Below are 27,646 nucleotides of genomic sequence, written 5' to 3' on the forward strand. Positions count from 1 at the left end.
CTGCTCCTGATCCAGCTCCCACTCCTGCTCCAGTGCCTCCTGCAATGCTGCCTTCTTCACCTCGCGAACCCAGCCTTCCTGCACCACAGAGGTATGACGGCAAGCACAGTGAGTGCCGAGAGTTCCTTACCCAGTGTCAACTCACCTTTGAGCTTCAGCCTACCACCTACACTACGGATCGCCGCAAGATTGCCTTTGTGATCACCTTATTAGCTGGTAAGGCGCGAGCCTGGGCTACTGCTATCTGGCAAAGACAGGGACCTGAGTGCTTTGATTTCCAGCTGTTTTCTGAAGAGATGCTTCGGGTCTTCGATCAGGCAGACATCAGTACCGACGCAGCCCGAAAGCTCATGTCCATCCGGCAAGGAGGAAGCGTCGCAGATTACGCCATCTCGTTCCGAACACTCGCAGCAGTAAGTGGATGGAACGAGACTGCCCTGGTGTCAGCCTTCCACCATGGTCTGTCTGACCCCATCAAGGACGGTCTGGCCTCTATTGGATGCCCAAGTGACCTCGAAACCCTCATCTCACATGCTATTCGTCTGGACAACAGGATGAGAGAACGCCACCAAGCCTTGAGCCCCCCCAGCCTCCCTACCTCTACCTGGAGACCGTCTACCTCCTTCAATGACTGTCCAGAACCCATGCAAGTGGGTCGTACTCGCCTCTCCGCATCTGAGAGGGAGCGCAGAAGGAGGGACAAGTGCTGCATCTACTGTGGCAAGCCTGGTCACTTCCGAGCATCATGTCCCGAACTCTTGGGAAAAGGACCGCCCCGTCCAGCCGAGGGAGGGTTGTGACGGGGCCTACCCTCTCTCCCGGACTCCCTGGCCAAGGAATCTACATCCCGGTCTCCATCTCCTGGGGTGAGTCTGTCCACTCTTGTCAAGCTTTGATAGACTCAGGGGCGGCTGGGAACTTTATGGATATTCACTTCGCCCAAAGCATCAATATTCCGACTGCACCTCTTGAAGTCCCACTGTCTGTGTCTGCCCTCGATGGCCAAGCGTTAGGTGATGGAAGAGTCACCCAAGTTACTTCTCCAGTTTTCCTCCAGTCTCAAGGTCACAAGGAAGAAATATCCCTGCACCTGATTCCTTCACCTGAGTTCCCAGTTATTCTAGGCCTTCCTTGGCTTACTCGCCACAACCCTCGCATAGACTGGGTAACAAGCCAGGTTGTGGAATGGGGCCCTGCATGCCATGCCTCTTGTCTGCTCTCTAGCTCTCCTGTGTCTCCTGCCGAGCCCCCTGATCTCACCGAGTTATCTCAAGTTCCCACAGAGTACTGGGATCTCAAGGAGGTATTCAGCAAGAGCAGGGCCGCCGTTCTTCCTCCGCACCGGGCCTACGACTGTGCCATCGACTTGCTCCCTGGGACTACCCCTCCTCGTGGCAGACTGTTTTCACTCTCTCAGCCAGAACGCAAGGCCATGGAGGAATACCTCAAAGATGCCCTGGTCTCTGGGTTTATTCGACCCTCCACTTCATCTGCTGGAGCCGGCTTCTTCTTTGTCGGCAAGAAGGATGGGGGGCTCCGACCATGTATTGATTACAGGGGCCTGAATAAGATCACTGTGCGCAACCGATATCCCCTTCCGCTGATGTCCACAGCTTTCGACCTGCTCCAAGGCGCCACCGTCTTCACCAAGTTGGACCTACGGAACGCATACCACCTCATCCGTATCCGACAGGGAGACGAGTGGAAGACTGCCTTTAACACCCCGTCTGGGCACTACGAATACCAGGTGATGCCCTTCGGACTCACCAACGCACCAGCTGTTTTTCAGGCCCTAATCAACGACGTCTTAAGGGACATGATTAACCTATACGTTTTTGTCTACCTCGACGACATCCTTATCTTTTCCAAGACCGTGCAGGAGCACCGCCACCATGTCCGCCAGGTTCTCCAGAGGCTGCTACAGAACAATCTGTTCGCCAAGGCCCAGAAATGCGAATTTCATGTTCCCGAGGTCTCCTTTCTGGGATTTATTGTACGGACAGGCCAACTCCAAATGGACCCTGCCAAGACCCTGGCCGTCCGGGATTGGCCTACTCCCAAGTCCGTTAAGGAGGTTCAGCGGTTCTTAGGATTCGCTAACTTCTACCGCAAGTTCATCAGGAACTTCAGTTCTGTGGCAGCACCCATGTCAGACCTCACCAAAGGGACAGGTGGATCTTATGGCTGGTCTCCTCAGGCAGAAAAGGCGTTCAAAGACCTCAAGGACCGCTTCTGCACGGCACCCATTCTGGTTCTCCCGGACACCTCCCAACCATTCATCGTGGAGGTGGACGCCTCGGACAGTGGTGTCGGCGCGGTGCTCTCTCAACGTTCGGAAGGAAAGCTGCACCCCTGCGCTTACTTCTCCCACCGCCTGAGTCCTGCTGAGTCCCGGTACGATGTGGGGGATCGAGAACTGCTAGCGGTCAAACTGGCCCTTGAGGAGTGGAGGCACTGGCTGGAGGGAGCACAACATCCATTCCTGGTTTGGACTGACCACAAGAACCTGGAGTACCTCCAGCAAGCCAAGAGACTGAACCCTCGACAGGCTAGGTGGGCCCTGTTTTTCAGTCGGTTTGACTTCACCCTCTCATACCGCCCCGGCTCCAAGAACACCAAACCTGACGCACTGTCCAGACTGTTCTCTGCCACTAACAGGGAGAATGAAGTCGGGCCTATTATCCCTGTGTCCCGGATTGTGGCCCCTGTCCGCTGGGGTATTGAGGAGGCTGTCCGACGAGCCCAACGCCAGGACCCCGGTCCTGGGACGGGGCCACCAGGCCTCTTGTACGTCCCACATCAAGCCCGGGCCAAGGTTCTCCAGTGGGGTCACTCTTCCCCTCTCACCGCCCACCCGGGAGCTCGGAGGACCCTGGACTTCCTGAAAAGACGCTTCTGGTGGCCTAACATGGAGAAGGAAGTAAGGTCATTTGTCCTGTCCTGTGAGGTTTGCACCAGAACCAAGAACCCACGACAGCGTCCCCAGGGTCTCCTGCATCCTCTGACCATTCCCCGGCGTCCCTGGTCCCACGTGGCAGTCGACTTTATCACGGGTCTCCCTGAGTCACAAGGTAACACGGTCATTTTGGTCTTAGTTGACAGATTCTCCAAGGCCTGCCGCTTCATACCACTGTGCAAACTCCCCTCTGCTCTTGAAACTGCGAAACTTTTGTTTAATCATGTCTTCCGAGTCTTTGGTCTTCCACAGGACATCGTCTCAGACCGAGGGCCCCAGTTCTCCTCCCGAGTGTGGCACGGGTTCTGCAAGGTCATCGGAGCCACTGCCAGCCTCTCCTCTGGGTTTCACCCACAGTCCAATGGTCAGACGGAGAGGCTCAACCAGGACCTGGAAACCACCCTGCGAGGCCTGGCTATGGATAACCCGACATCGTGGAGCACCTGGCTGCCATGGGCGGAGTACGCCCACAACACCCTGCAGTCATCGGCCACCAAGCTGTCGCCATTCCAGTGCCAATTCGGGTTCCAGCCACCTCTGTTCCCGGACCAGGAGGAGGACGCGGGGGTGCCCTCGGTCAATCAATATGTGAGACGGTGTCGCAAGACCTGGAGCAAGGTCAGGAAGACCCTCATACAGACCTCCAGAACCAACCAGACTCAGGCCAACCGCCATAGAAGACCTGCACACGCTTTCCGCCCTGGGCAGCGTGTTTGGCTGTCCACTAAGGACCTTCCACTGCGGGTGGAGAACCGCAAGCTTGCTCCTCGCTACATTGGCCCCTTCAAGGTGGTGCGCAGGGTGAACCCTGTCTCCTACCGGCTCCAGTTGCCCCGGACTCTGAGGATCAACCCCACTTTCCATGTTTCCCTGTTACGGCCCGTACTGACGTCTACGTATGCCCCTGCCCCTAGGAACCCCCCACCCCCCCGCATCTTCCAGGGGCAGACTGTGTTCACTGTGAATCGCCTGCTTGACTCCCGCCGGGTCCGCGGCGGGTTGCAATATCTGGTGGACTGGGAGGGCTATGGTCCTGAGGAGCGCTGCTGGGTTCCTGCTCGGGATGTCCTTGATAAAGAACTATGTCGGGACTTCCATTCGGCCCATCCGGATCGCCCTGGGAACGTCAGGAGACGCTCCTAGAGGGGGGGGTCCTGTTAGGACTAGGACTGTTTTGGCCTCTAGAGGCCGCTGTTATTTCCTTTTCATGTCGTGTTTATTTTGGCCTCTAGAGGCCGCCACTGTTCCTGTGTCTTGTGTTTGTGTTAATTGCCTAATTATCTTCACCTGTGTCCTTAATTAGTTTGTCTATTTATACCCCTGAGTTCAGTCCTCTTGTCACGGAGTCTTTGTGCTGTTATGTTTATCTCCAGTTTCCTTTGTACTGTGTTTTTTGATCTTCTTAGCTTTTGAATTTTTGCACTTTGCTTTTCTTTTGGATTATACTCTTTGGTTTTTTTTTTTGTCTTTTGTTTTGCCCTGTATATAGTGTATATAGTTTAAATAAACCTTTTGATTCTTTTTCTACTTCCGCCTCACGCCTCTGCATTTGAGTCATCCCCCTGGTGGCCTAGTGGGGGTTTGCTGGATTATCACACCAACGAACCAGGTTCGAATCCCAGCAAAACCCTAACAGTCTGATCTCACTTACTGTTGATGAATCTGATTTTATATCCTACCCATGAGTCTGATCTCACTTCTTGTCTGATCTCAATTTCTGTCTCGCCTATTGTCCATCAGTCTAATATATCTTTCTGCCTGTCAGTCTAAAGTTTCATCCCACAAGTCTAATCTGACTTCCTGTCCATGAGTCTAAACTCGATTCCTGTAAATGTCTGATCTCACTTCCTGTTCAACCTCATGTTTTATCTAACAGCATGTTCTCTCTCTTAATCTCTTAGTCTAATCTTTCTTTCTGTCAGCGTTTTTTTTCTGCGAGTCTGAACTGATGTCCTGACCACAAATCTCTCTTTCCATTTCTTATTCTGATCTCGCTGCTTATCCATCAGTCTGATCTCTCTGACTCGTTTAGTTTCATCACATGACCAGTCTGAATATTTCACACAGCTTTCAGATCTCATTTCCTGGTTTTAGACTGGTCTGTCTGTCTGTCTGTCTGTCTGTCTGGTCTCTGCTCGGTAGGTTCTGGGATCTGTTCCCAATCCCCAGTCTGATCTCTCCTCTTACTTAATCTCGCAAATAATTAAAACAAATTAATATGTATGAAAATGTATAAATATGGCATGAGTCTGTGCTTCAGGTCCTTTATAATAAACTGTAAAAATAAATAATAAAAGTAATAACAGGAGTGAAAATATGAAAGAATATGAGAGAAAAAGTTTGTATTAAATAATCATTGATGCATAACGGATTTTATTCTGTTCTATTGGATACAGCAGGGAATGTCAACATTTTACAAAGTTACAGGATTATATTATATTATATTATATTATATTATATATTATATTATATTATATTATATTATATTATATTATATTATAACTCTTCATCTCGGGAATCATTCCTCAGTTCATCATTCATCAGATGAAATGTCAGCTTTAATGAGAGTGTATTGTCATATTATTAGAAACGGGGAGACTCTGAGTGCTTGGATGAAATGAAGTGTTGAATTGTCCCCCGCCTCGATGGTCGAATACACCACTCTGATTACAGTTACACACTCTCTCTCTTTCTCTCTCTCTCTCTCTCTCTCTCTCTCTCTCTCTCTCTCTCCTTCATCCACTAATGACCTGTTTAAAATGAGAACTAGCCCGTCACAGTGAAAGTGAAAGACGCACCCCTGAGCTGATGGTTTATTGCTGGATGATATTAATGTGGATTTGTGCTGATGGATCTGAACAGAGCTCAGGTTTTTAAATCAACATTAATGATGAAATATTTAAAGGAATAGAAAATGTAAAGTAAATACATGCACGGGTTGGTACCGTAGCTTGTAATATTGAGAGCCAGTAAGAAAAGTTCCAGGCATGTTTGACCATTTATAAGAAAGCTGTGAGCGTTTTAGTATCGCTGCTCTAATGCCACCAGGACGCTGCCATGTTGCCTGTTGGAAGGGCGATGCGTGACGTCATTTGGGCGCAAGGCTGAGTGTCGCTCTTCAGTACTGAAGGTGCAAAGCCAAAGGGCTGCTAAGGTGACGATGCTGATTTTTTTCACTAAACATCTGAAATAGTGTATTAATGAGCTGCAGCCCTGACTTACAGACAAACCTGAACTCTTTAGCTGTAAAACGAGGCTGAAACTGTGCGTTATAGCACACTTGTACGGAAAAAGGCGGAAATATTGCCGGAAACACCCGAGCTGCTTTCCGAATGGTTTCCGTAAAGTGTGACGTCGCTTACAGTACACGGCCGTATTCGACAAAATGGACCACAGCGCCAGCAACATTTCTTCACTGATTTCATTGAGTATTTCAGACAATAACACAAATAACGATGATGATCATGATTAACAAGCATTAACATATCAGTTAGTTCCACACAAGTGAATAATATTTATAGAGTTGTTTTAGTTCGTCATTACCGAGGCGTTTCTGACAAACACTGAATCAAAGCAAGACACCCAACAAACACCAAGCTGCTTAGCTGCATCAGCAGTTATTACGTTTATGCACAAAGGAACTCAAAATAACTTATCACGCTTAATAAAAACTTAGGGAAGCCATAAAAAGTGTCTTCTTACCCTTTGAACTTCTCTTTTGCGGACTACTGACCGTGTTGTCTCGTTTGTCTTGTCCACTTTTGGGCTGAAAATTGTTGGAACCGCATGTGGACTCGGCGCTGGCGTGTACGGTATTCCTAATGCCGCGGCATCCGAGTTGTTTGAGTGAAACAATTTTCTAAAAAATGTTCCGAGCACACGAGCTGTGAATGTGCTGTTTTTGCACCCGAAGGACCCGTCAGCCCGTGAGAGTTCTGTCCCTCTGCGGCAAATGGCGTTTATCCATCACCTTCTTACCTTTTTGTCCTTTGGGAATTGATGCAGGTGAGTTTTTTCACTTGTGTGCAGGCGTGTGTTCACTGCTTCAGATGGGTTAAATGCAGAGGACAAATTTCACTGTGCTTGAGTGTGCATGTGACACATAAAGACTTCTTCTTATTAGATTAGATTAGATTAGATTAGATTAGATTAGATTAGATTAGATAGAACTTTATTGATCCCTTTGGGAGGGTTCCCTCAGGGAAATTAAAATTCTTCTTCTCCTTCTTCACTTCTGCCATTGTTGCATCCCCCTTAATGTTCACATGAATCCTGTATAGGAAAGCAGTGTTTGTTTCCCCTCTTTCTGCGTTGCCGCGGGGGTTGGACTGTCTACTACGGTAATTACGGTAAGCTAGCCTGGGGATGTCTTGATGAGGAAGTTTTTCATGAATGAGTCGAGAGCGTGCTAAGCGTGCTAACGAGTGCTTATGCTGCCAGGAACGTGGAAAAATTCGCGCACTTGCCTCTTCAACAGATTTCGGTCAGTCAGATTGTGTGCAGATCTGTTTGTAGGTTGTCTAGCGAGGTTACAGTCTGCAGAATGAGGCGTCACGGCAGCATAACTTGTACCAGGGATAGAAATATGAAAAGTTGCCTCCCTGTATTCAGTCACGTAGGAGTGGATCAGCTGTTCACTCTTCCCTCGCTGTTTATCAGCGACATCAGGATTATCTTTCCCCCTACACTTTTTTGTTAGAGAAATGGAATTTTAAATTTTTTTCATACAAACTTTAAATGAAATAATCTCCAGCTAGGGGCAGCTTAAAGTCTTAATCACTATGCGGAGCTTCCGTGTCTTGCGCCCAAATGATGTCAGAGCACTGCCGGAAAAAATCGGGGGGGGGGGATTTTCTCTTTCAGAGATGGCTATCTTTCTTAGTTGTGTGAACTCATTATTTTCAATTATTCACATGAATTGTTAGTTTATATCATAATCTATCTTCGTAACTGTATTTTAACCATGGGCTTTCTTTTCCTTTAAATCACTTAAACAGTGATTGTGTGAATTGTGTCTCGTCTTTTTTTCTCTGCAGTTCCTATGATTGTCTCCTAGACGACCCTTTTGAGCACAAGTGGCCTAAACTCCCTGAACTCCCGGGTATCAACTACTCCATGGATGAACAGTGTCGCTTTGACTTCGGTGTCGGGTACACAATGTGCACAGCTGTAAGACTCCGCCCTGTAACCCTGAGCACATCTGTTCAGCTCAGAATAGCCCACTTTATACTGTACTGAAACTTTCTCTGACTCTCTCTCTCTCTCTCTCTCTCTCTCTCTCTCTCTGTAGTTCAGGACATATGATCCGTGTAAGCAGTTGTGGTGTAGTCATCCTGATAATCAGTATTTTTGTAAGACCAAGAAAGGACCTCCAGTGGATGGAACAGAGTGTGCACCTGGCAAGGTGAGACTTCATTAACACACTGAATAAGTCATAAATACTTCGCCTCAACACGCCTCAACACGCCTGTACTCTGTACATATTCAGGTGTGCTCTTTATTCTGATCCTGCTATCAGCTGCTGAAGGTGAGTTCAGTTATCTCAGGCCCTGAGGTCAGAGTTTTCTGGTGGGTTTCTGGCACCACCTGATGGACAACACTGGTATGACAGCCCTGATCAAAAATCCTTCGGTGGCACCTGAACCCACCGAAACATCTTCCATCAGTATAGCACAGGGGGTGCTGGATAGTGTACCAGCATCATATAACATTAATAACCGCATTTAACCTAAATGTGTGTGTGTGTGTGTGTAGTGGTGTTTTAAAGGTCACTGTATCTGGAGATCATCTGATCAGCTGTATGGTCATGATGGAGGATGGAGTTCATGGGGAAGGTTCAGTTCATGCTCCAGATCGTGTGGGGGAGGGGTTCGATTCCGCAGCCGCCAGTGTAACAACCCACCGTGAGTGTACACACACACACACACACACACACACACATCTAAATCCATACATTTCTGTAGTCACTCTCTCCCTTCCCATCTCTCTCTCTCCCTCCCTGTCTCCCTCTCTCTCTCTCCCTCCCCCTCTCCCTCCTTGTCTCTCTCTCTCTCCCTCTCTCCCTCTCTCTCTCTCCTCCTCTCCCTCCCTGTCTCTCTCCCTCCCTGTCTCCCTCTCTCTCTCTCCCTCTCTCTCTCTCTCCCCCTCTCCCTCCCTGTCTCTCTCTCTCTCTCCCTCCCTCTCTCTCTCTCTCTCTCTCTCTCCCCCTCTCCCTCCCTGTCTCTCTCTCTCTCTCTCTCTCTCTCTCTCTCTCCCTCCCTCCCTGTCTCCCTCTCCCTCCGTGTGTGTGTGTGTGTGTGTGTGTAGTCCAGCGTATGGGGGACGTGAGTGTCCAGGCTCTGAGTTTGATTATCAGATCTGTAACACTGAGGACTGTCCTGGCCCGTATGAGGACTTCAGAGCTCAGCAGTGTGTCCAACGCAGTAACAAATACCACAACAACATCAAACACACCTGGCTGCCCTATGAACACCCAGAAGGTAACTAACAACACACCCCAACACACCTGTACACATCTGTACATGCCTGCATATACCTGTACACACCCACAACTGTACACACTCACACACACACGTACACACTCAGCCATACCTGTACACACCCACATGCACACATGCAGTATATACACGTGTGAAAGACAGTGGAAAGATCTGGGTTTTTTATCATATTGACATGATGTCCATCCATCCATCCATCCATCCATCCATCCATCCATTATCTGTAACCGTTTATCCTGTACAGGGTCGTGGGCGAGCTGGAGCCTATCACAGCTGATGATGGGCGAGAGGCGGGGTACATCCTCATTCCAGTGTTTTAGCTGGTTGAGGTGGTATATTTGCAGTGCCCCTCCCCTATCCGTTCACCTCACCTTATAATCGATGTCCCCGATTCACCATGTGACCTCGAAAGGCCTTTGCCACTTGGTGACTAATTTGGAGCTCGAAGTGGGCAATATTACGGGTATTTTATCTCCCAGGGTGAACTTTCTAAGGTGCGTGCCCCTGTTGTACAGCCGGGCTTGACGTTCTTGTGCCTGCCGTAAATTCTCTTGGGTTAAGTGCGTGAGGGTGTGGAGCTATGCACACAGATCAAGAATGTACTGAATTTCATTTTTACTCATTGAAGGTCCCTCTCCCCAGTTTTCCTGCAGCACGTCCAAAATGCCACGAGGCTCTCACCCATATAATAATTCAAATGGTGAAAACCCCGTGGAGGCTTCCGGGACATCTTGTACTGCAAATAACAGGAGCTTGAGCTATGTATCCCAATTATTTTTGCTTACAAACTTTAAAATTAGATTTTTTAAATGTTTGATTAAATCGTTCCACTAAGTCGTCTGTTTGTGGGTGATAGATGCTGGCATGGATAGATTTAATTCCCAATAACCCATACAGCTTGCGAAGTGTTCGTGACATAAAGGTAGTGCCTTGGTCAGTCAGGATTTCTTTCTGAATCCTGACTCGGGAGATAATGCAGGAGAGCGCCTCCGCAATACTGCATGCTGAAATATTGCAGAGAGGCACCACTTCCGGATATCGCATTGCATAGTCAACCAGTACTAAAATAAAGCGATATCCTCATGCTGACCAATCTAATGGCCCAGCAAGATCCATACCAATTCTTTCGAAGGGGGTCTTGATTAGAGGGAGAGGGCACAAAGGTGCTTTTGGAGTGGCTGCAGGATTTACTAGTTGGCATTCATGGCATGCCACACACCACTGACAGACATCCCTGGCCAGTAGAACCAGGCCATTATTCAGGCTCGTGTCTTATCTTGTCCTAAGTGCCCAGCCATTGGATTAAAGTGAGCTGCATGGAATACACGTTCCCTACAGCTCTTTGGGACTAACAACTGGGTCAGCTGTTCACCGGTTTGAGTGTCCTGCGTCACTCGATACAGCCTATCCTTAATAATAGCAAAGCATGGGAAGGAGGGCGTCACATTTGGCTGGTGAGCTTGACCATCGATTGCTCTCACTTGGTTAAACACATGATGCAGAGTCTCGTCTTGCGACTGCTCTAACGGGAAATCCTCGAGGGACTCCCTGAGAGAGGGAGGAGGGGCGAGCTGCTCCTCACTTCTCGCATTGTCCTGACGTGGTGCAGACGTAGACGGCTCTGTGACAGCTTCCTCAGTCAAGGCCACACCAGGATCCCTTTGTGATGTATTATTTCAGGACCCACCTCCTACTATATGTTCCATTAATTCTCTAAACCCCGGCCAATCAGTCCCCAGAATCAGCGGGTGGGTAAGATGCGGGTTAACCGCCACCTTTACGCTATGCTTTTCTCCCCGAAATAGAATGTGGATGGACACTAATGAATAACTGTGAACATCCCCATGCACACACAGAACCCTCACCACTTGTGGTAAAGTGCAAGGTGAGGCACTTCCCCAATGCCTCACCTTGCACCAGGCTTTGGTGGACTGAGGTCTGATTACAGCCAGAATCCACCAATGCATGATGCGTATCCCCTTGAACACTCACTGGTATACAATACGCTCTGGCCCGATCAAGGGTGGTCTCTGGCGTGTCGGGGATCCAGACCACCACTCCCACCTCCATTGCGGAACACTGACCCTGGAGATGCCCAGGTTCCCTGCAGCGCCAGCACACCAGCCCAGGCTTCATCTCTGCACCGGTGTTATGGATGTCACTCACCTGTGGAGGGGAAGACACAGACACAGAAGGGACAGATGGGAGGACACCACAGGTGTGGCGGTGGTGGGGATGGGCTGGAGAAGGAGAGAGAAAGAGAGAAGAGGTGGCGTCCCAGAGGTGTTGACCGAAAACCAACCCCCAGCCGACCTCCTCCAAAGTCAGCATCCGGAAGTGCTGGTGATGTTGTTCTGGGGAGTGCCCGACACGCATGCAGGATGGCTTGCTTCAGGTCCATGTAGACAAGTTGGCTGTCAGTGGGGAGCTGCTGCACGGTGAGCTGCACCTCTCCAGTCAGTAATGGTAGTCAAAGAGCGTGATGAAGGCTTCCGGATCGTCATGCGGCCTCATCTTGGTGAGGGTGACGTGGGGAAGGTCTGCTGTGGTCGCAGTCAGGGACCCCGCCAATGCGAGCAGGCTCCGGAACGCCTGGTGATCTTCCTGCTGGGCCAGCAGCAAGGCTTCGAAGCGTTGTTCCTGCTCCTTCCAGAGGGCTATCAGCGCTTGGTGTTGGTTCCGTTGGGCGGTAGCGAGGGCATGGATCAAGTCCTTAGATGGGAAGGACTCCATAGGTGGTTTTCTTCAGTATCCCGGCTTACAGCACCACTGTGGTATTTCCCTGGTGTGGGTGGAATACTGAAGCTCGGCAGGTGGGAAATGGTGTTCACACACAACTTTTATTTTAATAATAATTTTGCTTTCCAGCTTCACTTGGGGTGGCACGGTGGTGTAGTGGTTAGCGCTGTCGCCTCACAGCAAGAAGGTCCGGGTTCGAGCCCCGTGGCCGGCGAGGGCCTTTCTGTGTGGAGTTTGCATGTTCTCCCCGTGGGTTTCCTCCGGGTGCTCCGGTTTCCCCCACAGTCCAAAGACATGCAGGTTAGGTTAACTGGTGACTCTAAATTGAGCGTAGGTGTGAATGTGAGTGTGAATGGTTGTCTGTGTCTATGTGTCAGCCCTGTGATGACCTGGCGACTTGTCCAGGGTGAACCCCGCCTTTCGCCCGTAGTCAGCTGGGATAGGCTCCAGCTCGCCTGCGACCCTGTAGAACAGGATAAAGCGGCTACAGATAATGAGATGAGATGAGCTTCACTTGGTGTGTTTGCACGCACACACACACACGTGTTCTGATTGGGAGAGCTCCCCTCTCATCACTCTCTCCCTCTTTTTCTACCTCCCATCTTTACTGCAAAACACAGAGACACAACATTATTGATAACAGGTGTCCTGACTTTGCCAATCACTTTCCCTGACCCCGCCTTCCATTCACAAACCGCCGCTTGGCCACGCCCCCGCTGCCACAACATCATACCTTCAACATTGTATAATTGACACTTCCTACTATATTTTGAATATTTGCCTGTACGTCACAGACATGAAAATATAGAGAGATTATTTGTTACTTTATTTATTTATATATTAAACACACATACTTCTTAACATTTGTTTGTCTAAACTAAATATAAAATGATAATGAAATGAAACCAAACATTCTGTTATTGATGGTGTCGGGGAAGGGGACAGACAGATGTAAAAACAGCTGAGAGTTTATTAAAGGCAAAGCTGGCAGACAAATCTGAATCGTAGCTCAAAGACAGTGTCGATAAACAGGCCGTGGTCAGGCGAGACACAGACAGGATATCACAGGCGGAGACAGAGAGCCTAAATCAAAATACAAAACTATTTCAGTAACCAGATAAACAGCACGAGGACCGAGGCTTGGTAAAGTCGGCACGGGAACGCGGAGTGTTTACTTCGCCATGAGCATGTGAACAGAGAGTCCTTCTCCACCCAGAGGCGATGAGGAAGTGATTGGGAACAGGTGTGTGAGGTGATCGGTGCTCCGGAGACTGAGCGCGGTGAGGTGCAGGTTGGTTATTGTAGTCCATGGTGGCCATGTTTGGAGGCTGCTGTGAACTCTGGGAAGTGGAGTCCTGAGCGCAGACGTGACAGATGCAGATTATCAAAGACAAACTCAATGTGGAAAGATAGCACTGGCAGCAGCACCACAGCAGCAACACCGGCGGCGTGGACAAACACACGTGTGCGAGCCGCAGCCGTGCAGTGACGCAGCTGTCTTACACACGTGACGCAGCTGGTGTGGCCCAGGCCTGACACGCACTACCGCACTTTGAGACACACAAACGCTGATCTAACACTCATTATAATTTTGATTACGTTTTCGTGTGTGTGTGTGTGTGTGTGTGTGTGTGTGTGTTCAGAGGACCGTAAGTGTGAGCTGAGTTGTCGCTCTAAAGAGACAGGGGAGGTGGTGTTTATGAATCAGGTGATGCATGATGGGACGCGATGCAGTTACACTGATCCATTCAGCGTGTGTGCCAGAGGAGAGTGTCTGGTGAGGCGAGACCTGTCTGTCTCTCTGTTTCTGTTTATCTCTCTAATTCTGTCTTAATATTTAACTGACTGTCATCTTCAGTGATTTATATCCTTATTTCTGTCTCTGTCTGTCTGTCTGTCAGCACGTGGGGTGTGATAAAGAAGTCGGCTCGTATAAACAGGAAGATAAGTGCGGTGTGTGTGAAGGTGACAACTCTCACTGTCGCACTGTCAAGCTGACGCTCACCAAAACACCCAAACTCAAAGGTAATTATAATTATACTACTAATAATAATTATAATAATGAGGAGAAGAAGAAGAACATGAAGCAAAAGGATGTTAATTGAAAAACATTCTCACAGTTTTTGCTCCTCTGTGGATTTGTTTCGTTTCGTCTCTGATTAAACTTTAATGCGACATTGTCACTGATTCTTACAGAAGAGTTCATTATTGAACAGTGAGACAGAGTCAGTGTACAAATTATTATTACACACCAATAGCATTCTAATAAACATCTCTCTCTGTTTCTCTCTCTCTGTCTCTCTCCCTCTGTTTCTCTCTCTCTCTCTCTCTGTTTCTCTCTCCGTCTCTCTCTCTCTCTCTCTGTTTCTCTCTGTCTCTGTCTCTCTCTCTCTGTCTCTCTCTCTGTTTCTCTCTCTCTGTTTCTCTCTCTCTCTCTCTGTTTCTCTCTCTCTCTCTGTTTCTCTCTCTCTCTGTTTCTCTCTGTCTCTCTCTCTCTGTTTCTCTCTCTCTCTGTCTCTCTCTCTCTGTTTCTCTCTCTCTCTCTCTCTCTCTGTCTCTCTCTCTCTGTCTCTGTTTCTCTCTGTCTCTGTCTCTCTCTCTGTTTCTCTCTCTCTCTGTTTCTCTCTCTCTCTGTCTCTCTCTCTCTGTTTCTCTCTCTCTGTCTCTGTTTCTCTCTCTCTCTGTCTCTGTTTCTCTCTGTCTCTGTCTCTCTCTCTGTTTCTCTCTCTCTCTGTCTCTCTCTCTCTGTTTCTCTCTCTCTCTGTCTCTGTTTCTCTCTCTCTCTGTCTCTCTCTCTCTGTTTCTCTCTGTTTCTCTCTCTCTCTCTGTCTCTGTTTCTCTCTCTCTCTGTCTCTCTCTCTCTCTGTTTCTCTCTGTTTCTCTCTCTCTCTCTGTTTCTCTCTCTCTCTCTGCCCCCCCCCCCCCCCCCCCCCCCATCAGGTCTGTTGAAGGTGTTTGATATCCCGGCCGGAGCGAGACACATTGTTATCGAGGAGAAAGCATCGTCTCCGCACCTCATGGGTGAGTTCTGGAAGCTTCAGTAAATGATAAATGCGATGATCTCAGCAGAATGTCAATCACATGGTTTTATTTTTATAATATTTCACTGGAATACATGATGACATCACCTTCTCTTGCCGTCTCTCCTGCTCTTCTTCCTTAAACACCTCGTTTCATAAAATAAAACCCTGTAGTGGAAAGCACGTCAGGTTTCATTCACTTCCTGCACTGAGTCGATTCACATTCTCATGAGACTCCACTCAACCCATCAGCTCGTTCACACGCTGCCGGACTGGAGTGAGTTCCTACCCGACTAAAGACCTGCAGAGTCCTGTTCCACAGAGAGAAGGAAAAGTAAAAAGAGGAGAATTATTAAGGAACCAAATCCATAACCATGGTACAACCACAACAAGAATAAAAATAATAACACACTGTGTGTGTGTGTGTGTGTGTGTGTGTGTTTTGCTGGTACAGTAAAATACTGAGTGAGCTTTATTCATGACATTGACACACACCCACACTGTGGTCTCAGAGGAGTAAATCACACGCTGTTACAGTAAAATAATCAACAGTGAAGACAGGTGTGATGAAGGTGTGATTACTGTTACTGCACTGTAGTTGATTATTTTACTCTAACAGCATGTCCCCAAGTGATTTATTCCTCTTACACTAGAGCAGGTTTACTTTCCAAAAAAGTAGTGACGCTGTGAAACAGAATGTAGTGCAGATCATGGAAACTCCTCCTCTTCCTGAAAATATCAGAGGAAGAACAGACCCAGAGACATGCTTTAATTTCCTGGTCCAGAGTTCAGGATGTGTTCAGAGTAATCAGGAGCATGCTGTCTGGTTTTGTTGCTCCTTCATCTCGAGCATCCTGACATCATCCTTTACCCCCTGCTATTCAAGCTCAGAGTGAAAAACCAAAAACCTGCTGATCTGCAGTGACGAGCTCTTCAGGAGTCACCAGCCTGTGTCTCAGAGCGCCGTTATCACAGCGCTGCTCGGAGAAATGTTCTGGAGAATCAAACACACAAACTCATCACACCAACAAACCAGTGGCGGCTGGTAGTCTTTCAAACAGGGGAGGCTGGTCGGTTACGATATTTCCAGATTTTAAAAGAAAAAAGAAAAAACACATCAATTTTGCCCATACTCTTGCCTCTGATCTGGCTGATTGTTGGCAGCGTCACAAACTGTGAAATAACAGGTTCTTTTGGCCCATTAGCCTACTGTCCAATATACATGATGGTGGTGTTGGGGGGGAGGGGTATATTTTAACATTTTATATTTTAAAATTGTGGCATGTTGTTTAAAAATTGATCATTATTGAAAGCAGCTCTTTGTGAGGAACCTCAGCAGTAACAGCAGAGTGTTCTGGAATAGGCACAAGCACTGACCTTGGGGAGCCAAACATAGAGCTGGGGGCCACACATTTCATTCAATGACACTTTCCCTATATTTTACTGATTTTGACTGAGAAATGTTTTATTGATAATTTTGATAACCCTTCACTTTTAATCCAGGTCTGTAGTGTGAAATGTTCTCGGCTGTGTTTTTGTTTAAAAATGTTTTCCAAATTGTAGCTGTGTTTAATTCATATCCAGAGAAATATATATTCCAATATAATATACTCAGCATAAACATTTTAAATAGATTCTATATTTTTGGTCCATCCATGACATATTACTAAAGTAGCCTATTTACTGTTGCTGATGTGGGTCACTTGCTGTTAGCCAATTCACTTTCTCGTACCAGGAGAGCTGAAAGGAACGAGTATTATTCCCTACCTTTTTCACCAAGTCAGTTTGAGGCGTTGGTCTACCCTGCTCTTTAATTTTAATTTTTTCCTCGAAAGGAAGACTGGCAAATGGCTTTGCCAAAATTAAATCAGCAATGCTCGGCATCCGTGCGCAGCTTTCTTGCTAGCTGACTAGCCCCCTCAAGTTCAAGTTCAGTCACTCAAATAAACGAAATTTCTGGAACTAAGATAGCAAACTTGACAACACTATATTTACACTTTATTTACAATGAAAATATATACAAACTAAAAAAGCTGGTAGAAACCGTATGTAATGAATGAAATCGAAATGTAAGCTGATCTCTTACAATACACCACAGCACTCGCGAATCCGCATGGGACTGAACTGAGATTCACCGCTGCCTGTCTATATTTGAAACGAGCTGTCAATCAAAGAAAATATCCGGCCGCTTTCACCAATCACCAGTCTCCTCGCGGAAACTGCCATGTCCCTCCCACTGTGAGGCTGGGAGTCCGGTGGGCGGGCGTTTTCGCAGTATTTGTCCAATAATCGTCTTGCATTTTGATATTGAAAAGCGCAGAGCTCCCAAATGCCATTGAAGTGCACTGAGGCTGGGCTGCATCGCGCTGTCACGAGGGGGAAAAACTCACGCGCACATTAGGCGAACTGGGGAAAGTTATAACGGAATGATTTTGCACTGTAGTTGGGTTGAACACATATATTTCTATGATTCTGGATCTGAAATAGCAATGTTATAACTAATAACATTGCTGTTTCAGATCCAGAATTTTTAGAGGAGGCTGAGCCTCCCCCGTTGTCTTAGAGCAATCGCCCGTGCAGCAAACACACGCTGATGTTTGGACCCAGAAATCATCCCGAGTTCAACTGCAATAAAACATTAAAAAACCCTGTGTGTTGGAGTAACAGTGGTTCTGTGATGACCACAGCCACCTTTTCTCTTTTTTATTGCTTTAAAAAAAATTTTTTTTCTTGTGTTTATATGACATGAGCATTTTTGTTGAGATTTGCTGCTATGATTTTTCTCAGCTGGTCATATATATAAATTATAAATTATTTGATATAATAAATGCATGTTTAATTGAGATTCTGTGTTCTGTGCAACAAGTCCCTCCAGTATGGGCTGTGCTCAGTTTCAGAACCGAACCTGTCGCTCTGCTGGAGCTCAGCCACTGACACCGAATTTATCTCTGCATTAAATGCAACTATAAATGGATAAAAAGTGTGATTTGTTGTTATTTAATAAATGAAGAAATAAATAATTTGTAATAGTTGTTAAAACCCTGTTTCTGTTCCACAGCGGTTAAAGGTCAGGTGACCGGGAGTTTCATCCTCAATGCAAAAGGAGACGAGTTGAAATCGAAGACGTTCATCGAGAGCGGGCTGGAGTGGGAATACACGATTGAGGGCGATAAAGAGACACTAAAAACCGTCGGCCCTCTGCACGAAGGCATCGTAGTGCTGGTGAGAGAAACGCAACAAACCTGCGTGACTCCAGCGCTGACACTTCAAACCTCGTTATAATGTTTAATGAACAGTGTTTAGCTGAATATGGGTCATTTTAAGGAATGTACAGTCTCGGTATCGTCCCATCCACTTTCTGGGTTTTTTCCCACTCAGGTACGGTGACGTATTCGGGCCACTGTAGGTAAAAAATGGAGCTGAGGTGGAGATAATATTCTGAGATTCTCCAAGATTAAAGCTTTTTTAAAGTTAAATGGCTTGGATATTCTCTGAGATTATTAAATCACAGATTTAGGAGAAAAAATCTCTGTTGCTTCCCAGCTTCCTGGCTGCAGTGCATTCTGGGAAATGTAGTTGAAAATCTCTTAGTGCTTTATTATTTTATGTTGCGTGATCCAGGAAGAAAGACGGCGTTTCCTAAAACTCTCAGCTCGGCCGTGGGGTCTGTGGTGTGATGGCGTTGATCCGACCTGCAAAGTGAAGCGATTGGGGTCCTTAACCAAAAAACACTGAGTGCGTTTACATGCACATAGAGAAAATCGAATTTCTGCCGTTGCTCGACTGAAATCGAAGTTCTAAATGGCATGGAAACACCTTAGCTCGGCTGAAATCGAACCGAACTGGATTTCTCGTAATCGAGCTACACGACCTAGATTATGCGATTGTAGCCGAGCTACTTAGTGCATGTAAACCCTATCGAGCTACGTAGTCGAGCTACTTACTTCAGCACTGCCCCTTCCGGAAGTGACGAGTGACGAGACCACAAGCGGGAAACACAACAGCCTCGGTCGGCATGACAACAGTAGTAGAAACGTGCACTTCTGGAGCAATGAGGAGATAGAGTTCATGCTCATTCAGCTTAAGGAGTTGAATATATATATATATATATATATATATATATATATATATATATATATATATATATGGGCGGCACGGTGGTGTAGTGGTTAGCGCTGTCGCCTCACAGCAAGAAGGTCCTGGGTTCGAGCCCCGGGGCCGGCGAGGGCCTTTCTGTGTGGAGTTTGCATGTTCTCCCCGTGTCCGCGTGGGTTTCCTCCGGGTGCTCCGGTTTCCCCCACAGTCCAAAGACATGCAGGTTAGGTTAACTGGTGACTCTAAATTGAGCGTAGGTGTGAATGTGAGTGTGAATGGTTGTCTGTGTCTATGTGTCAGCCCTGTGATGACCTGGCGACTTGTCCAGGGTGTACCCCGCCTTTCGCCCGTAGTCAGCTGGGATAGGCTCCAGCTTGCCTGCGACCCTGTAGAAGGATAAAGCGGCTAGAGATAATGAGATGAGATATATATATATCTCGATGTTGCTGTCCTTGTCATCGTTCTTCTTGTGAACACGGAACTGATAACTTTGTTTATACTCTTGAATAGCTCTTCTTCACGACGACAACCAGAAGTGTACCAACACGATGGGGCGTGTAGCGCCACCTGTGGCTCGGGTGCACAATGTATCTCACACAATAGCTCGATTTCCTTGTGTGCATGTAGGATTGGATTTCTCTTGCACCCCTGCTGGGACCCTTAGCTCGATTACCGACAGCAGCTCGATTTGGATGTGCATGTAAACGCACTGAGTGTTTCACTAAGTTTCATTTCCTGTAAATTTTGAACTTTTTAATCTCTGAAGTTTTCTCTGAAGTTTTTTAGCCCACATGACCACAGGCTGATGAGCTATTGCCATCCCACGGCATCTGGCATCTGTCCATAAGTCACACAAGTCGCTCCTCCTCCCTGAATTTTCACTGGATTTTGATTCTGATCGTTTTGTTTGGAAGATCTAATCAGTGTGTACAAAAGTTACTCCCTGATTCTGTGAGTTTTCATTACCAAGTTGCGAATTAGGCCGATTCACAAACTTTCAGGAAAATCGCTTCTCTTTCCTGAGTTTTTAATGCATTTTGATTCTGATTGTTTTCTTTTGAAGATCTAATTGTTCTTCACAAAAAGTTACTACATCATTTGTTGACTTCTCGTTAAGAAATTGCTAGCTGTGTAATGAACTTTCTGGAAATGTTCTTTTCCTAGCAGAGTCTCTGTGGGTTTTTATTTTGACTCTGATTGTTTTATTTGGAAGATCTAATCAGTCTGTCCATGAGTTTCTCCCTGGTTCTGTGATTGGTACGGCCGTGAGAGGTACTGCGTCACTGACGCTCTGCTTTCTCACAACATTACCACTGCATCTTCTTTTTTTTTTAAACCTACAATGGCCCGAATACACCGTTGTACTCAGGTGATTATGATTAAAAATAAAATAATTCATAATATCCAGTTATCTGACTGAGCCTGGGAGTTCTGATTGGCGAACATAAACTGTCATTGTTCTTTAATTAAACTGGCTGATGTGTTATTAATTGGTTATTTATTTTTGTAACAGTGTAGATTGGGGATTTAAACAGCCAGATGTTCTGGATTTAATGTTAAATAGATTTTCTAACAGGCTGATTGGTGAATGTGTAGGCTGATTATTCTGATCATGTGATTAATGACTCACTAATGGACTTCTGATTGGCTATGATGTCCAAGATGAGTTTAAAAAAAATTGTAATGAACTACGAATAATTAAGTCTGATAATCTTTAATGTGTGGCCTGATATTAAAAGGATTACTCAGTTAAACTGCTTGTCATTGTTTAATGGTCTGAATGGAAGCATCCTGATTGGATAAAACCAGTTTCACTGACTGAGCACAGCACTTCTGATTGGCTGTCGTGTTTGTAAGTTTGATTTAATTAATATTTTAGATATGCTTGTGTAATTGGTGATTTGTATTTTAATTAGTGGAGATTAATTGGTATTTAAACAATCAGATAGTGCTGAAGGTGTAATGTGTACTGAATCATATTTAAGTGTGTTTATTGGCTAGTTTATTTTTATTTGATTCATTAGAACACGGAGTCAATAATAACGGCTCTGAGTTCCGATAACTGACTCACTTTTGCACTTTGGATCTGGTGTCTGTAAACCATAGACGTGTGTGTGTGTGTGTGTGTGATTACTCTGTGTAGGTGGTTCCTAAAGAAGAAGACAGGAAGATCAGTCTGAGTTATAAATACATCATCCATGAGGATCTGGTTCCCGTCATCACCAACAACAACGTGCTGCTGTCTGAACTCGACAGTTACGACTGGGCACTGAAGAGCTGGACACAGTGCACCAAGCCCTGCGGAGGAGGTGTGTGTGTGTGTGTGTGTGTGTGTGTGTGTGTGTGTGTGTGTGTGTGTGTGTGTGAGATCAGCACTGATTTAACGAGTCCTGCAGTGCAGTGGAAACATGACCTGAGCCTCGTCTCAGTACTGTGTAGTTCTTCTTCATGATAGCTGCTCGAGAGTTCCCAAAGTGTTTCTGGAATCTCTGTGGAAACACGTCGATGGTCAGCGTCACCGTCAATCTGACCACAGAGTCGTTTACGAACAGAAGGGACGTTAGGAGTAACTGTTCTGTGGTTGAAGTTAATTCACCAACGTGACCCCACATCACAGCCTGTGGAGTGTGTGTTATTGAGTCAATCGCAGTCTGGTTGTGTTCATAGCTGCACAAATCCAGCATTCAGTCTGAGATAAAGTGAGAAAATAGTGTGTAAATAAATAAGTAAACGTCCTGTCTGCTGAATTAGAGGGTTACAGGATTTGGTTACTGCTGCAGCAGGTCCTGTATGGAATGGGATTAATGTGTGTTTATATGCATGGTGTGTGTGTGTGTGTGTGTGTGTGTGTGTGTGTGTGTGTGTGTGTGTGTGTGTAGGTGTACAGTATGCTAAGTACGGCTGCAGGAGGAAGAGTGATGGGCATTTGGTGCAGAGAACGCTATGTGATCTCAGCAAGAGACCCAAACCCATCCGCAAACGCTGCAATGTCAACGACTGCAGTCCACCCACGTATGTCTGTCTGTCTGTCTTTCTTCCTGGTTGTCTATCTCTGTTTGTGTGACTGTCTGTCTCTCTGTCCTTCTTTGTCTCTCCATCTCTGTCAGGTTATTATATGAGCTAGCCTATGAATGTGCAAATGTGTGTGTGTGTGTGTGTGTGTGTGTGTGTGTGTGTGTGTGTGTGTGTGTGTGTAGGTGGATAACAGAGGACTGGGGTGCATGCAGTAAGTCATGTGGTAAGCTGGGTGTTCAGTCACGTGTGGTTCAGTGTGTTCAGCCTCAACACAATGGCACACACAGAGTCCTACACACCAAATACTGCAGCTCAGAAAAACCGCCCACACACCGAGCGTGTAACTCCACCACACCCTGCCCTGCTCAGTGGAGGACTGGAGCCTGGTCACAGGTCTGTGTGTGTGTGTGTGTGTGTGTGTGTGTGTGTGTGTGTGTGTGTGTGTGTGTGTGTGTGTGTGAGAGAGAGAGAGAGAGAGAGAGAGAGAGAGAGAGAGAGAGAGAGAAAGAGGCAGACAGCAGAATGAGGGACAGAAATAAATAGATGTGACAAGGGATAGTTTAGACTGAGGGGATATGAGATGGACTAGATAAGGGGGATGGACTATAAACTAGACTGCAGTACAGGCTAGGGGATGGGCTGTGGACTAGACTAGGGGACAGGCTTGGGGTTGAACCAGGCTAGGAGATGGACTAGATTAGGGGACTAGTCTAGGGGGCTGAACAGGGGTTGGACTAAACTATGGGACATGCTAGGGGATGAGCTAGACTAGGGGACAGGCTCGTGGATGGACTATGGACTGGACTACAAGACAGGTCAGGTGATGGATTAGGAGATAGGATTCAGTCTAATGGTTGGACTGTATTAGAGGATGATTAGGGAGATGAACTTTATTCATCCCCAAAGAGAAATTTGGATAAAATAAAACTTTGATGATGAACTAGACTAACAGACAGGCCGGGGAATGAACAAGGTTAGGGGCAGGCTAGGTGATTAATCAGAATGGGGACAGGCGAGGGGATGGACAGTGAACTAACCTACAAGACAGGCGAGGGGATGGACCAGACTACAGGACAGGCGAGGGGATGGACCAGACTACAGGACAGGTGAGGGGATGGACCAGACTACAGGACAGACGAGGGGATGGACCGGACTACAGGACAGGAGAGGGGATGGACTGGACTGCAGGACAGTTGAGGGGATGGACTGGACTACAGGACAGGAGAAGGGATGGACCGGACTACAGGACAGGTGAGGGGATGGACCGGACTACAGGACAGGAGAGGGGATGGACCAGACTACAGGACAGGAGAGGGGATGGACCGGACTACAGGACAGGCGAGGGGATGGACCAGACTACAGGACAGGAGAGGGGATGGACCAGACTACAAGACAGGAGAGGGGATGGACCAGACTACAGGACAGGCGAGGGGATGGACCAGACTACAGGACAGACGAGGGGATGGACCGGACTACAGGACAGGCGAGGGGATGGACCGGACTACAGGACAGGCGAGGGGATGGACCGGACTACAGGACAGGCGAGGGGATGGACCGGACTACAGGACAGACGAGGGGATGGACCGGACTACAGGACAGGAGAGGGGATGGACCGGACTACAGGACAGGAGAGGGGATGGACCAGACTACAGGACAGACGAGGGGATGGACCAGACTACAGGACAGGCGAGGGGATGGACCAGACTACAGGACAGACGAGGGGATGGACCGGACTACAGGACAGGCGAGGGGATGGACCGGACTACAGGACAGGCGAGGGGATGGACCGGACTACAGGACAGGCGAGGGGATGGACCGGACTACAGGACAGGCGAGGGGATGGACCGGACTACAGGACAGGCGAGGGGATGGACCGGACTACAGGACAGGAGAGGGGATGGACCGGACTACAGGACAGGAGAGGGGATGGACCAGACTACAGGACAGACGAGGGGATGGACCGGACTACAGGACAGGCGAGGGGATGGACTGGACTACAGGACAGTTGAGGGGATGGACCGGACTACAGGACAGGCGAGGGGATGGACCGGACTACAGGACAGGCGAGGGGATGGACCGGACTACAGGACAGGCGAGGGGATGGACCAGACTACAGGACAGACGAGGGGATGGACCAGACTACAGGACAGGCGAGGGGATGGACCAGACTACAGGACAGACGAGGGGATGGACCAGACTACAGGACAGGCGAGGGGATGGACCAGACTACAGGACAGGCGAGGGGATGGACCGGACTACAGGACAGGCGAGGGGATGGACCGGACTACAGGACAGGCGAGGGGATGGACCGGACTACAGGACAGGCGAGGGGATGGACCGGACTACAGGACAGGCGAGGGGATGGACCGGACTACAGGACAGGCGAGGGGATGGACCGGACTACAGGACAGGCGAGGGGATGGACCGGACTACAGGACAGGCGAGGGGATGGACCGGACTACAGGACAGGCGAGGGGATGGACCGGACTACAGGACAGGCGAGGGGATGGACCGGACTACAGGACAGGCGAGGGGATGGACCGGACTACAGGACAGGCGAGGGGATGGACCGGACTACAGGACAGGCGAGGGGATGGACCGGACTACAGGACAGGCGAGGGGATGGACCGGACTACAGGACAGGCGAGGGGATGGACCGGACTACAGGACAGGCGAGGGGATGGACCGGACTACAGGACAGGCGAGGGGATGGACCGGACTACAGGACAGGCGAGGGGATGGACCGGACTACAGGACAGGCGAGGGGATGGACCGGACTACAGGACAGGCGAGGGGATGGACCGGACTACAGGACAGGCGAGGGGATGGACCGGACTACAGGACAGGCGAGGGGATGGACCGGACTACAGGACAGGCGAGGGGATGGACCGGACTACAGGACAGGCGAGGGGATGGACCGGACTACAGGACAGGCGAGGGGATGGACCAGACTACAGGACAGGCGAGGGGATGGACCAGGTTTCGGGACAAGCTACAGGATGGGCTGGTCCCAAGCCCAAAGTTTTTATATTGGTAAGTGAGATACACAAGTCAGCTGAAATACCTCACAACAATAGGTGTGTGTGTTTTATTCTGCAGTGTTCTGTAACGTGTGGTGAGGGAATCCAGCAGCGTCAGGTCGTCTGCAGATCTTCAGAAAACACCTCCGCTCAGTGTGAAGGAGAAAAACCTGAGAGTGTGTCCATCTGCAAACTCTTACCATGTCCAGGTGTGTGTGTGAGAGAGAGAGAGACTATAAACGCATATGAATGTTTTAAAAGTGTTCGGATACTAAGCTGTTCATCATTAAGCCACATTTCTATTTGAAAATCCTTAGAATTGGATTAAAAATATAATCAGACACTGCAGTGCCAATCTGCACTCACAGAACAAACACTACACCAGATGCCATCAGTGTGGAGTGCTTTCAGGAAGGAATTCTCCTCTGTCCTGAAGACGTCGGAAAACTTAAAGTTCCAGCTTTACCTCTGATACTATAGACTCCTTCTGTAAATGTCTAATAAACATCTCTTTACAGAAACATTCACACCATCACTGATTACACACGTTTTTAATTTGTTAATGTGGTGCGTCTGCTGCAAGTCAACGTGAACAGACTATAGAAACGATAATATATTAGAATGAATGCATTAATATAACCTGTACACCTTCTGATTAGGAACCTCAGATGTGGACGTGGTAGTACCAGGACCACTGTTTCAAACACAAACAAACCCCTGATGGAATTCCAGCCTTGTTTTATTCAACACATTGCATGTGATTGTGGAAAAATAGCAAGTTCTCAAGAAGGACTGATTCTCCAGCAGCTGAGCGTCTTCTGCTTTGTACCAACAGGCTGAGTGAGTGATAGGACCCGAAGCAGTCTGATCACCAGGAGGACATGTTGTTCTGCGTATTTTATATGGGCAGATGATGTCGGCTTTGTTTGAATGGAGAAACCAGCATCTGATCAGAATTGTGCCTTATTTAACCTTTGACTTATTCAACACTAATTGGAGGGCTGTTTCATAACTGAGGGGTTTTGTAAGGAAAAGCTCTGCCCCTGCTGTAGCCTTCATTATTCCAGGTACCAACAAAGAGCCTGCACCTTTTTAATCGACAGTCAGTCAGATAAGACCTGAGCCAGGAGAGGGATGTCCCCTTAACGCCAACAACATTTTCTAGTCTTTCAGGGAGAACAGTATGATCTTTGGTGTCAAGGACGGCACTGAGGTCTGGCAACACAAGTGAGGAGACACAGCCCTGATCAGCCTCAATCCTGACTGAAGGATTTCATGAATGTAATTCTTATGCAAATATGTAGATCTCTGAGATAAAGGGTTAGATATTGGTCAGTAGTTAGCTTTATAAGGCTCGAGGTATGCTAGTTTAAAAGATTTAGGCTACATCCACACGACAACGGCAACGAGATTTTTTTTTAGCGGGTAAAAAAAAATCACGCCCACATGGGCAACGGATCAGTAAAATATCAGGTACATATGGCAACGCAACGCTTGCTAAAAACGATGCAATACACATGTCACACCTCTACGTGCGCTGTAAGACGGTCCCATCGGAGACACCAGAACAATAGAAGAAGTAGGACGCATGCACATAAACCCCTTCTTCTACCCGGCGTGAAGCACTCAGGAACAAACACACAACAACAAGAAGAAGATGGCTGCGACTACGCGAGGAAATCGTGCCTTCTGTGTGTACAAATTAGTTTTATTAGTGTGCATAGTTTTATATAACTTAATTTTCTTATTGTGTGAACATTTTGAAAAGCATTTTTATATAATTTATATAACTTTTTATATTGTGTGTGAACATTTTGAAAAGCAGTCTTATCCAATAAAAAAAAGAAATTCAAGAAATGGTTCAGTTACTTGTTTATTTAAAATAATTATTTAAAATTATTTAAAAGCCATTGTTGCTGTTGTTACGAATGATGCGCGCGAGAGTGCTGCTTGTTCTAGTCATGTGGTTGTGACGTCATCGTAAACAAATCCGTTCTACTCATCCAGACGACTTCGCAACGGCGCCTTTGCCAGATTTTTCCACTCTGGAACCCGTTCTCAAAAAATATCGTTTTGGGTCACCCAAAACGCCGGTGCCATGTGGACGCCAGGCCGAAACGATAAACAATTTTATCAGATTCACCTGAATCCGTTGCCGTGTGGATGGGGCCTTAGGTACACAGCCAGTGCTAAGGAAAAAACTGTGTATTTTTAATCGAGGAAATTTGAGGAAATGTGCATGTCATGGATCTAATACACAAGTTGATTATTTTTGAAACAGTTAAATTAGTTCAGTCTGTTGGA

General features: G+C 47.5%; 1 protein-coding gene across 1 annotated transcript in view; it reads left to right on the forward strand.

The window, feature by feature from the left end:
* The window catches only part of LOC132897874 (A disintegrin and metalloproteinase with thrombospondin motifs 14), a 93,504-nt gene that overhangs the window by 59,674 nt on the left and 6,184 nt on the right, over positions 1 to 27,646 (forward strand). The window contains exons 9-20 of the mRNA XM_060939127.1: positions 7,993 to 8,125; positions 8,247 to 8,360; positions 8,711 to 8,859; positions 9,263 to 9,435; positions 13,836 to 13,969; positions 14,094 to 14,217; positions 15,133 to 15,213; positions 18,271 to 18,434; positions 21,451 to 21,616; positions 22,187 to 22,319; positions 22,505 to 22,715; positions 25,422 to 25,551. Of these exons, the coding sequence (XP_060795110.1) occupies positions 7,993 to 8,125; positions 8,247 to 8,360; positions 8,711 to 8,859; positions 9,263 to 9,435; positions 13,836 to 13,969; positions 14,094 to 14,217; positions 15,133 to 15,213; positions 18,271 to 18,434; positions 21,451 to 21,616; positions 22,187 to 22,319; positions 22,505 to 22,715; positions 25,422 to 25,551 (1,712 nt within the window). The remainder of the gene's footprint in view (positions 1 to 7,992; positions 8,126 to 8,246; positions 8,361 to 8,710; positions 8,860 to 9,262; positions 9,436 to 13,835; positions 13,970 to 14,093; positions 14,218 to 15,132; positions 15,214 to 18,270; positions 18,435 to 21,450; positions 21,617 to 22,186; positions 22,320 to 22,504; positions 22,716 to 25,421; positions 25,552 to 27,646) is intronic.

Source organism: Neoarius graeffei, chromosome 14, assembly GCF_027579695.1.
Source record: "Neoarius graeffei isolate fNeoGra1 chromosome 14, fNeoGra1.pri, whole genome shotgun sequence".
In the NCBI taxonomy this organism is placed as follows: Eukaryota; Metazoa; Chordata; class Actinopteri; order Siluriformes; family Ariidae; genus Neoarius; species Neoarius graeffei.